Source organism: Pan paniscus, chromosome 16, assembly GCF_029289425.2.
Source record: "Pan paniscus chromosome 16, NHGRI_mPanPan1-v2.0_pri, whole genome shotgun sequence".
Classification (NCBI taxonomy): Eukaryota; Metazoa; Chordata; class Mammalia; order Primates; family Hominidae; genus Pan; species Pan paniscus.
This window is the reverse complement of record NC_073265.2, coordinates 24,152,351-24,165,093: the sequence shown is the minus strand read 5'-3', so window position 1 is coordinate 24,165,093 and position 12,743 is coordinate 24,152,351. Positions and strand designations below refer to the sequence as shown.

The 12,743-nt window shown below is 36.6% G+C and overlaps 2 protein-coding genes across 2 annotated transcripts in view; one reads left to right on the top strand and one right to left on the bottom strand.

Annotated features, from left to right (window-relative positions):
- AQR (aquarius intron-binding spliceosomal factor) overlaps positions 1 to 12,743 on the top strand; it is a 115,022-nt gene that overhangs the window by 24,464 nt on the left and 77,815 nt on the right. Inside the window, exons 7-11 of the mRNA XM_003812135.7 lie at positions 2,061 to 2,129; positions 3,142 to 3,242; positions 5,327 to 5,403; positions 9,514 to 9,578; positions 11,731 to 11,847. Of these exons, the coding sequence (XP_003812183.1) occupies positions 2,061 to 2,129; positions 3,142 to 3,242; positions 5,327 to 5,403; positions 9,514 to 9,578; positions 11,731 to 11,847 (429 nt within the window). The remainder of the gene's footprint in view (positions 1 to 2,060; positions 2,130 to 3,141; positions 3,243 to 5,326; positions 5,404 to 9,513; positions 9,579 to 11,730; positions 11,848 to 12,743) is intronic.
- On the bottom strand, positions 550 to 1,084 carry LOC103785057 (large ribosomal subunit protein eL42-like). Its single transcript, XM_008964529.5, has one exon. It carries the CDS (start codon positions 1,059 to 1,061, stop codon positions 744 to 746), a length of 318 nt encoding a protein of 105 aa, XP_008962777.1. The 5' UTR covers positions 1,062 to 1,084; the 3' UTR covers positions 550 to 743.

Here is a 12,743-nt window from a genome sequence, read left to right as displayed (position 1 = left end):
CACTTATCAGTAAAACCATTTTATAAGTCTTTAAGATATGTTTTTATAAGATATGTTCACTTTTTAATAGATTTGAAATTGATACTTAATTTTTTCTATCTAGACTCTTAAGAAAAATGATTATAAGAACTGAAACTCCAAAGGGAGAGCACAAAAATGAGAAGCAGCAAGGAGACTGGTTATATGGAATTGGAGTAATGAGATCTGTGCCACAAACTGCATATACATACAGGAATGTAGTTTCATTGCTTTTCATCATGCCTTATGCATAGGCTGGTTAGTCAGCAGGAGAGTTGTATTTTGAGTTGACTGATAAAGGCCAAGTGTAGATGATCTTTGAAAATGTCTTGTGTGTGATACATTTTCATCCTTCATAAGATTATCTTCTAAAAAATTAAATATTTTCAGTAATATTTTATTTGAGCTTTCCTGTGTGGTTAGCTGATAAATACACATATTTATTTAGTGCCTCTGAATTGATATAATTCACTTACACCCATGCAGGAGGAATGCATGGAGTTCTTTCTTATTCTGAAGACTGAGTGTTAATAGATGGATGATTATTACCTGTTTCCATGTACTATCTCACATGGATCTTTTAAAGGCATAAAAAAAGATTTATGATGCCTGCACTGGATACCACTGTTATCTCTTTAACATTTATTTTTATTTATTTATTTATTTATTTATTTATTTTGAACATAAACTCAAGATTTTATTGTCTTCATAATAAAAGATGACACTTAGAACTGAATCACTTGGCCCTTTCTCTTCTTATCTCCTCCCAGTTCAAAATGCTTGCATCTTTTAATAGCCAGCATTCTCTTAGATCTGCAGTTGGGCTCAATACACTCAAGCCTTAGCACAATCTTTGTAGTTTTAGCCTTTTTCCAGAAAATTGACTTAGTTTGCCCACCATAGCCACTCTGCTTCCTGTCATAACACCGCTTTCCCTGGGCATACAGAGAATCCTTGCCCTTCTTGTATTGTGTCACTTTATGGGGTTGGTGCTTGCCACACTTCTTACAGAAAGTCCGGCGGGTTTTAGGGACGTTAACCATGCTTGCGTGAGCGTTATCAGCACAGAAAGCCTCTTTAACTTTTATTAAACTAAACAGAACAAATAGAAATATAAATAGATGTGATTTTTTTATCAGAAACTAAACAGAAACAAGATTTTATTAGTATTAGTAATTTGGTGATAGTTTTAGCCAACTTACCAAACTAGTTTATTATTGAAATGCTTTATCTTTTAAAATATGCAGTCAATTCTTATTTGAGGTAGTTATGTTCATTTTATAAAGTAGCTATGAACATTGAATGAGCTAATGCTGAACCATTACTCCTTGGGGAAATACAGGGTTAGGTTCCTGCAAGCCTTGGTCATGACATTTTACAAACTATCAATACATAGCCTTATTTTATGTGTGTTTCTATTTAAAGACAGCTTATTTATTGTATATTGTTGATTCATTAACCATGAACTCACTGCCAACAGCACTGTAATTATGCCTGAACGAAGCTTATCTAACATACGTATTTACTCTGTAAGACATATCACAGCCTTCTTGCACCCATGAATATCAGACAGCACTTCAGCCTTGGGCTTGTTGCCATTTTAAACAGCGAAATCATCAAAAAGCACAAGCGTGCCAAAAAAAATAGTACTCAATAGACCACAAAAAGGATACTTGTTTCTTATAGTATGAGAGCTGAGAATGAAGCAGAGCATCAGCTCAGTCTCACCTGAGAATGTGCACATCAGACAACTCAGATTTTTGTTTGGGCCATCTGGATGACTGTGAAAGCACATGGAGTGTTGATTTTCGGGTTACAAATACATTTTTATTAGTATATGAATTTGCAAGTACAAAATCTGTAGATAATAAGGATGGAGTCTTTTTTAAAGCATTGAACTTCTTAATATCAAAATATTAACTTGAAAATATTTGTGGCATGTTTTCCCTCCAGGACTTAAAAAGGCAGTATACTTCTTATGTAAAGACTTAGGTAGAAATGCTGGTATGTTTATAAACTTATTTTCTTCATGCCCTAAACAGGAAGTAGACTTGATACGAAGTCAAGTACAGCAGCTTATCTCCCTCCCAATGTGGATGGGCTTACAGCTGGTAAGTCTCTAATTTCAGAGTCTTATGAATGTATGTGTTATAAGTAGAACGTGTGGTTTTAGTCTATAGCCTTAATCTGGATATACAAGTGGTAGCTAAATACCCCTTTTCTTAGAAAAGCCACTTTGCTTAACTTTTCATAGATATAGTTTTTATTTTAAAGTTTTTATGTGCATTCGATGTTTAACTTAATTTTAGTAATATAAAATGAATAAGGTAGTATCTATTGAGCTTATAGAGAAAGGGGGTTAATTTAGCAAAGTATAGATGAGACTAAATGTGGACTTGAATTTTTTTTTCCTTGATTAGAGTATATATATAGCTGTAGGAGAAGATCTGGATCATACCTAATATTAATGACTTCCATTTTTCCATAAAGTCTTTATTGGGTAATATGTGCAGGTACCAAAGCCAAATTAATACATCTTAGGTAGTTTAGTTAAAACTATCAGATTTCAGTGTAATGCTTTATTCAGAATTTCACTTCCTGCACATGGGTGTTTCTGCATATACTCAGATATGCAGACTCATTTATAAGCACCAGTTGATGGGGATGAAAACATAAGGCACGTATAAATAATTAATACTAAGTTAAAAAGTGGCAAGTGCTATAAGAGAGAATATGCTGATGTGGACATTTCCTTATTTACTTGTGATCGCTGTTTTTTGTGCATTGTTTCAGACTCATATTTTTCAAACCTTAGTGATTATGCTAAGTGTTGATGCATATATTTTTCAGACTTAGCTCTTTAAGTTTTGAAATAAAAAATTAATTGATTATTGAGCTTACAATCTTGATTTGTATTTTTATTAACAAGAGCTAGAGTTGAATAATTTTTTAAAATATCGATATTCATTTCTTAATTTTCAGGGTTTGTCATGTTATTTTCAGGTTTTATCAAATTGCTCTATTTTGTACTCATATATTAGAAAACTAGCAAATAGTTGATCTAATCCTTATCCTTGTAAACTTTGAGGCTACTGGTAATTTAATAACACATCTCTTCTTCAGGCACGATTGGAATTAGAATTAAAAAAGACACCTAAGCTAAGAAAATTCTGGAACTTGATTAAAAAGAATGATGAAAAGATGGATCCAGAAGCAAGAGAACAGTATGTTGGCAGAGCTTCATTTCATGTTGGCTTATTATGCTGGATTGTGGACCTTAGATGATGTTGACTGGTTTATTGTTTCCCTTTATATAGTGCTGAGCGCAAATAAATTATTATAATAAGTGCTTTTACCTAGACTGTCATTAAGAATATTTTCCACAAAGATCTAAAGCAGAAGCCAGAGCATCATGCTTTTCTTCTTTTCCTTCTTTCTGTGCTGCTAAGTATATATAGTTGACTCACTGTTTTTCTCCCTGCCTATTGTCCGTCTCCCTCATGGATGGTTCTCAATTTTCTCCACTATCTTCATCAGGCTATTAATATAACTTCTCTTTCTTTTTCTTACTCCTTCACTCTTTTTTTATTTTTTTGAGACGGAGTTTCGCTCTTGTTGCCCAGGCTGGAGTGCAATAGTGCGACTGTGGCTCACCGCAACCTCTGCCTCCCAGATTCAAGCAATTTCTCTTGCCCCAGCCTCTGAGTAGAGGGGATTACAGGCATGCGCCACCACGCCTGGCTAATTTTGTATTTTTAATAGAGACAGGGTTTCTCCATGTTGGTCAGGCTGGTCTCAAACTCCCGACCTTAGGTGATCCGCCTGCCTCGGCCTCCTAAAGTGCTGGGGATTACAGGCGTGAGCCGCTGCACCCAGCCTAACTCTAAACTTCTTACAAGGTTTTCAGAAGCTTGCAGCTGTTTCTTGTGACTCTTGCAAATCACTGGACTACTCTAGTCATTGCTTCTTTAGCATTTCTTTCCTAAGTCCCTTTCCTCTTCACTCCACTTAATTGAATATTAACCATATAAACACTCTTCCAGACCAACTACTTTAGATCATAGTGCTTTCACCTGAACTCCTAGAACACATGCTCTGTGATTTTTTTTGAAACACCAGCTGTTTATGTAATGATTGGGATATGTAGTTGAGGATGTAGGTTCTACAATCAGACTTAGCTAGATTCCACACTCAATTGCTGTATGACTTTGGGCAAGTTACTTCACCTCTAAGCCTCATTGTGAAATCTGGACAGTAGTACCCATTTCCGAGGACTGTTATCAATATTAAATAAGATGTGAAGTGTTTAGCATAGCTCAGATCCTGGCAAAATGCGTGCTTAATTAATGTCAGGCAGTTTTATTAATCGCATACTGGCATGTATTACTAATTGTGTTTATAATATATGACTTGTTATTGCAAGTAGATTTTAGCCATTCCCCTTCTTTGTATTTCCAGCAGGACTGTTACAAGCATTTACAGCTGTACGATACTTGATACATGTCTGTTCATTAATGGATATATCTTAAAGTAGTAATGAATAGAAAATTATTTTTTAAACATTTGATCTTTAGCTATTGTAATACTCTATTATACTTAAACGTTAAAATATAATATTGTTCATCTCATTTTAACTACATTAAATGTGAGATTTTTAATGGTAAGGGCAGACTATAAATGGAATTTTGAAACTTCTTTCTCGGTCTGACTTGTAAATCACAAATGAAAATGTTTGGCTGGGAGCTGTGGCTCAGGCTGGGCGCCATGGCTCATGCCTGTAATCCCAGCACTTTGGGAGGCCGAGGCGGGTGGATCACAAGGTCAGGAGTTCAAGAACACCCTGGCCAAGATGGTGGAACCGCATCTCTACTGAAAATACAAAAATTAGCCAGGCGTGGTGGCAGGCGCCTGTCATCCCAGCTACTCGAGAGGCTGAGGCAAGAGAGTTGCTTCAACCCGGGAGGCAGAGGTTGCAGTGAGCTGAAATCGCGCCACTGCACTCCAGCCTGGGCAACAGAGCGAGATTCCACCTCAAAAAAAAAAAAAAAGCAGAAAAAAGAAAACGTTCACGGTGAGAGAAGGAGGTGCTTGCTTAGGTGGCTTATTAGGTCAGTAATGTGACTCTCCTTTTCTTCATATAGCACTGTATTTACATAGAAAGAAGAAGCTGTATATTGAAGTTATAGTCCCAGCTTCACAAAGAAATGAACAGTTGAACAGTATTGGAAAGCTGTGGTCAACATTTAAAGTTTACTTTTGAAATGACTATTCTTCAAAAATAATTGGTCAATGTTCTTTCTGATTTTAGGGCATATCAAGAGAGGAGATTTCTTTCACAACTCATCCAGAAGTTTATCTCTGTGCTGAAATCAGTCCCACTTTCTGGTAACTATCTTCTTTTTTACTCAGTGCATTTGTGAAATTATCATATAGCTGCCCCTATGGTATTTACTCATCTCTAATCTAAAAACTGTTCTTGGAATGATTTTAAATTGTATTGGCAAAGTGTATGTCCTCTCCTTTTTAATTACATTACCAGTGTGAGTATTGGGACTGCCTTTAAGGGTTATTTTATTTTATTTATTTATTTTTTGAGACAGAGTGTTGCTCTGTCACCCAGGCTAGAGTGCAGTGGCATGATCTCGGCTCACTGCAACCTCCCCAACCAGGGTTCCAGTGATTCTCCTGCCTCAGCCTCCCGAGTAGCTGGGATTACAGGGATGCACCACCATGCCCAGTTAGTTTTGTATTTTTGGTAGAGACGGGGTTTCTCCATGTTGGCCAGGCTGGTCTCAAACTCCTGACCTCAAGTGATCCATCCACCTCAGCCTCTCAAAGTGCTGGGATTACAGGCGTGAGCCACTGCACCTGGCCTAAGGGTTATTTTAAAGGCACCAGTGTGGTTATTGAAATATTCCTTTATGTAGCAAATATTTTTATCACCTAATTACTAGATCCAGGTCCTGTCTAAGGTGCTGGGATACAGTTGTGAAGAGGAAAATTACAGACCATATTTGCATGTTATTTATAATATGGTGCTGAATAGTGTTTTTAAGTCCTATTGATACTGTTGGAGGAAAAAAGGAGAAATATTACTGAGATATGAGCTAAAAGACTAAATAGAAGTATTTTCCTCCATCATAGCTCCATTTACTGATTTAAAAAGTAAGTATATATATATACTATATTAAAATTATAAAATATAATTAAAATATAATTGTTTAATTATTATTATTATTTTTTTGAGACAGAGTCTCACTCTGTCAGCCAGGCTGGAGTGCAGTGGCACAATCTTGGCTCACTGCAACCTCCGTCTGCTGGGATCAAGCAATTCTCCTGCCTCAGCCTCCTGAGTAGCTGGAGTTACAGGCGTGTGCCACCACGCCCCGCTAATTTTTGTATTTTTAGTAGAGACGAGGTTTTACCATGTTGGCCAGGCTGGTCTCGAACTCCTGACCTCAGGTAGTCTGCCTGCCTCGGCCTCCCAAAGCGCTGGGATCACAGGCGTGAGCCACCACGCTCGGCCAATTGTTTAATATTTTTAAGTGGAATATAATCTAAGAACAGCTCTATAGATATACCATATTTATATAGGTATACCATATTTATATTTTTGCATCAGAAAGTACAGCTTTTAAAAAAACACAATGGAATGAGTTATAAATGCTGACCCTCCAAGTAATATTTTACAATTGAAAATCTTAACTACGATTCAGTGAGGAATTGATACCAATGCAGTAAATCAGTTGTATCTGACTTAGGGCACAGTACTACTACTAGCATTAGTATAAAGAAAATGTTTTGGCCGGGTGCAGTGGCTCATGCCTGTAATCCCAGCACTTTGGGAGGCTGAGGTGGGTGGATCACGAGGTCAGGAGATCGAGACCACAGTGAAACCCCGTTTCTACTAAAAAGACAAAAAATTAGCCAGGCGCAGTGGCAGGCACCTGTAGTCCCAGCTACTCAGGAGGCTGAGGCAGGAGAATGGTGTGAACCCAGGAGGTGGAGCTTGCAGTGAGCCGAGATCGCGCCACTGCACTCCAGCCTGGGTGACAGAACAAAACTCAGTCTCAAAAAAGAAAAGAAAGAAAACGTTTTATGCTTATAATCTTAAGTCTCTTAATGTTAGTATATCTAAATCTTTCCACTAAGTGCCTTCAAACCTGGAAAGAGGACTAAGATTGGGTTTTCTTGGCACAAAGAATAACATTGAGCGCTTTGAGCTACTAACGTCTATAGAACTAATGTCTGTAATAAAAATTGATATCTCTAACTATGGAATGTTTATCTAGGGTCATCTAGGTTTCAAAAGCAAGAACATAGGGCCTGCAGTAATTTAACAGCCTATAAACCACTTGCTGTTGCTGCTATTGTTTATATACTGTCAGAAAACAACTTTTTTTTTTTTTTTTTTAAAGATGGAGTCTCATTCTGTCTCCCAGGCTGGAGTGCAGTGGCACAATCTCAGCTCACTGCAACTTCTGCCTCCTGGGTCCAAGTGATTCTCCTGCCTCAGCCTCCCAAGTAGCTGGTACTACAGGTGCACACCACCATGCCCGGCTAATTTTTGTATTCTTGGTAGAGATGGGGTTTCACCATGTTGGCCAGGCTGGTCTTGAACTCCTGACCTCAAGTGATCCACCCTCCTCGGCCTCCCAAAGTGCTGGGATTTCAGGTGTGAGCCACTGCGCCTGGCCAGAAAACATCATTTCTTAATCTTGAGTTTTTATCAAAATTTGTCAGCTTGCTGGCAAAGGAACTAACAGGATGATGACAGTAATTTGCCAGTTCAGAATGGGTATGAAGATAGATGGATTGTGTAGTTAGGAAACAGAAGGCTAATTTTTTAAAGATTTTAAGAAGGATTGTAGTTTCCTTTTTAAAATAGAGTCATTAAAAATGGAATGCCCAGATGAGTTGTTGGAAATCTGTGTAGGATAGTCTGAGATGTTAAGATTGCTGTTAGAAGGGAAAAAAAGTTACAGTATAGCTGAGACAAATGATAAGGATATATTTGTGTCTGAAATTGGGATAGCAAGGTTTCTACCTTAGGCAACATGCCCAGTAGAACCAGCTATCATAAAAAAACATGCAACTTTAGTCACCAGAGCACCATGCATTGTTTTCTAATTTTAAATAGGCCATTTCCAGTAATTTCTCAAGACGTAAATAAAGATACAGAATTCAGAATTTGCTCACTCTTTTAGTTTGGGAAAAAATGTTTTCCTTTGACAGTTACAAGAACAAAAGATAGCAACAAAAGGTTGGTTCGAATGGATTTAATTTAAAAATTGCTCCTTTAAATTGTTATTTTAAATGACTGTATATGTATGTCTCAGAAAACCTGGGTTCCAGTTGTAACCAACCATTCTAGCTTTACACCTTTATCAGGTCATTTTCTCTGATCATGTTTTTCTACCTAGAAAATGAAGATCTAGAATAGATGCTCTCAAAGGTCTTTTCCAGCTAATAATTTCTATACTTCTGTTATTTCAGGGTTTGGATTATGGGCATATGCTAGCTGAAAAAGTTCCAGTTAACATTTCTGTATATATTAATCACAAAAGTATTCACATTTCTTGCTTTACATTAAGCTTTCCGTTTTCCTGTACACTACAAATAAATAAATGGATTTTTATGTAAGCATTTGTAAGATGCCTTCTATAGGTCTGGCACTGGGTGTTAGTCACTGCTGCAAGTTTTTAAACTAAGTAGCAACAGGAAACCTAAAATTATCTTTGTTTTAATTGAAACCAACTTGACAGGATGGTTTTAGTTGGCAAAATGGTAGACCATTTTCTGGCATTAGAAAAAAAGCTTTTACTCTGAAAATATTTCATGCCCCAAGGTTGTAATTATTTAAAAACAAAAATAAATGTTTGTAAAAATAGTATACTATGCTCATAAATAGTATATAATAAGCTAGTGATTTAAAAGGTATTTTTATTGTTCTTTGTGTCATTGGCATTCTAATGTTAAAGTAATACATGTACAGTGGAAAAAAATAATAAAAATTACCTCTCTAATTTTCAGTGCACTTTAAAGGTGTGTGTGTGTACATATACGTATGTGTGTGTTTATACATACGAGAAAACTCTCAGAAGTTTAGAATGTAAGACAATAAGGAAAGTGAAGCAAAACCTGATATAAAACTGCCTTCTAGTTTTTATATCTCTAAGTTTTTTCAAAATCTAATTTAATACAGATTTTTAAAGGTTAATACTTTAAAAATATCTTTGCAAACCTGATTTTTAAAATGTGCTTCTGACCCAAGCTAGATCTTTTATTTTCTCATATTTGTAGAGCTAAGTATCAGGGTAAGGCCTTCCTTAAAAAAATATGTATGTGAGATCCTCATTCTAAATCATAGTCCAATTCTGATGAATAAAAGACAATTGACTTTATTTAAGTTATTAAATAACTGCCAGTTTTCAGAAACAGCATGCAAAATGGCCTAGTAAGAAAATTCTATCATGCGTTCTCTCTTATGTCTAGAACCTGTCACTATGGACAAAGTTCATTACTGTGAAAGATTCATTGAACTTATGATCGATCTAGAGGTAAGAAATCTACAGTGACTTTTTTGTTATATAATCATTAGGGGGTCTAAGATTAAGCATATGACCATATATGAAGTATTTTTTTCTTTCCTTTTCTTTTCAATACATATGTATATATTTATTATATATTTCAATTTCTCACATTAATGAGAGAAAGGAAAGGTATATATTTCCTTTCTCTCATTAATTAAAATATATTAAAGGTAAATATGTATATATTTATTATATACATATGTATTATATAATAATACAATACATATTGGGTGCCCATGGATTGTATAATAATATAGTATTGTATACAATATTTATTAATATAGATTATACATTAATAAAAAATTAATATAATACAATACAATAAAATACAATAAAAATACATTAAGAAAAGAAAAATTCTTTTTCTTTTCCCTTTTCTTTTCTTTTCTTTCCTTTTCTTCTTTTCTTTTCTTTTCTTTGAGATGGGGTCTTTCTCTGTCACCAAGGCTAGAATGCAGTGGCGCTGTCTCGGCTCACTGCAGCCTCCGCCTCCCAGGCCTCAAGTGATCCTCCTGATCCACCTCAGACCCCTGAGCAGCTGAGACTACAGTTGGGCACCACCACGCCCAGCTAATTTTTGTGTTTTTTGTAGAGACGGGGTTTCACCATATTTCCCAGGCTGGTCTTGAACTCCTGGGCTCAAGCAATCCTTCCACCTTGGCCTCCCAAGTAGGAGGATTGCTTGGGATTATAGGCGTGAGCCACCGTGCCTGGTCTATATGAAGTATTTATTCATCACCTCAAACTGGTTTTACTTTGTACATGTTTCAAGGTGTCACTTAGAGAAGGAAGTCACAAGTAATTGGCCCTTCAGGTTTTCAAATGACTGACTCATCTATCATGGGCTGTTGTTTGTAGAAAAAACATTACATAGTATAGTTATTAAACATGAGTCCAGCAGTGACAATTTATTTTGTGTCATACTTTATTAAAGTACCCCTCATACAGAGTTTTCTGTAGTGGATGAAGTCATGGGTTTATAATTGTCTCTTTAAATAATCTCACTTTTCTAAATGTGCCCAATGTTTGTGAAGAAAAATATAGCCGTTGTGTTCAATTTTTTAAAATGAAGATTCTTAAAAAAAAAAAAGATTTCATACTCTTAGGTGCAGGATTTGCTGACAAGTTCAGACACAGAATTGATGTAGTTCAGATTGAATTGATTTCCTTTCCTTTCTCTCATTAATGAGAGAAATTGAAAGAAAATCTGTTCCTTGTCTGGAGAAGTAAGGTGGTTTTTTGATATGAGTATTAGCATATTGGACTAGCAGTCATTCATGAGATCTTTCAAATTCTAGCTCTGCCAGTAACTAACTTCTAACTTCTGAGGATCTCAATAACTTCATCTATAAAATGAGGATATTTGATTAGATTAGTAATTTTCAAGCTATAGTGTAGAGGAACATGAGGAGAGGAAACAAAGACAGGAATCTCCACATAGGGATTTGTACTTCCTTTTTTCTCAGAGCAACTCCACTTTTAAACTTACACATGGTATATATTGGGATTTTATGTAGGATTTTGTTGGAAAACTACTGGCCAAGATGATCTGTGAGATTCCTTAGTGCTAGATTTTCTTTCTTTCTTTCTTTCTTTTTCTGAGACAGTCTTGCTCTGTCATCCAGGCTTGAGTGCAGTGGCACCATCTTGGTTCAAGACAACCTCTGCCTCCTGGGTTCAAGCAATTCTCCCTGCCTCAGCCTCCCGAGTAGCTGGGATTACAGGCGCCCATCACCACACCTAGCTAGTTTTTGTATTCTTAGTAGAGATAGGGTTTTGCCCTGTTGCCCAGGCTAATCTTGAACTGCTGACCTCAGGTGATCCCCCCCGCCACGCCAAAGCACTGGGATTATAGGCATGAGCCACCGCGCCCGGCCTTTATTTTCAATTTTATCTTAAAAGTTTTTATCATCATTATTGTTTTTAAAACCAAAAACATTGCCACTGGGTTTATTTACAGCATGAACGGGACCTCTTGCATTGTATACAGTGTGTCTATTGGAAGGTTGGAGGGTACCTTGTATGTGATTAATACTTGAGAGTTAAATATCACTAGATTTCACTTCTAGCTGTGGAGAATAGATGCAAACTTACTGTTAATGATGTTTGTTTTTCCCAGGCCCTGCTACCCACAAGGCGCTGGTTTAATACCATCCTGGATGATTCCCACCTTCTGGTTCACTGTTACCTTTCCAATCTTGTTCGTAGAGAAGAGGATGGCCATCTTTTTTCCCAGGTGAATATTGATGTATCTGAATGTATTTATTGTTTTACTTTCTAAATTGATCTTTTCTTTGCCACACAACTGGGAGTATCAGGGCATAACACAAACTCCTAGTTATTTTAAAGTCATGTCTTAATATATAAAATGAATGTATTCTTATATAGGTTGCCTCTAGTAATTATATAACTTTTTGTTAATTATGTGTGATTTTTATTATTGGACTAAATTATGATTTGGGGAATACAGTCACACATGTTCACAAGTTTTGATTTTATGTGAAATATAGTAGCTGATGAGCATTAATTTTAAATGAACTGTGCCCCAATAGTATGACTCTTTCTATAAGATGATGGTGACAGATAGTTGATCATGTAGAAGTATACATGCTGCCTTGAATAAGGAAGCTGCAAATGCACTTAACTTTGTTGTCTTGGGTAGGAAGACACAGTATTTTACATTTCCTGTTAGTCATGCAGAAGAAAGCATTTCTTTTGGTTTTGTTTTGTTTTGTTTATGGAGACACAGTTCGCTCTGTCACCCGGGCTGGAGTGCAGTGACAGTGGCATGATCTCGGCTCACTGCAACCTCCGCCTCCTGGGTTCAAGTGATTCTCCTGCCTCAGTCTCCCCAGTAGCCGGAATTACAGGCATGCACCACCACGCCCGGGTAATGTTTTGTATTTTCAGTAGAGACAGGGTCTCACCATGTTGGCCTAGGTGGTCTCACACTCCTGAACTAAGGCAATTTGGCCACCTCGGCCTCCCAAAATGCTAGGATTACAGGCGTGAACCACTGCACCCAGCAGAAGAAATCATTTTTAACAAACTTCTAATGCTGTCTTTCAATGAGATCATAGTTAGAGATACAATTTTGGTATGTGTTTACATATCCCCTTTGTTCTTTTATAT

What these genes read in the sequence shown, in the direction of transcription:
- LOC103785057 (XM_008964529.5), bottom strand. Translation starts at nt 1,061, where the DNA reads ATGGTTAACGTCCCTAAAACCCGCCGGACTTTCTGTAAGAAGTGTGGC.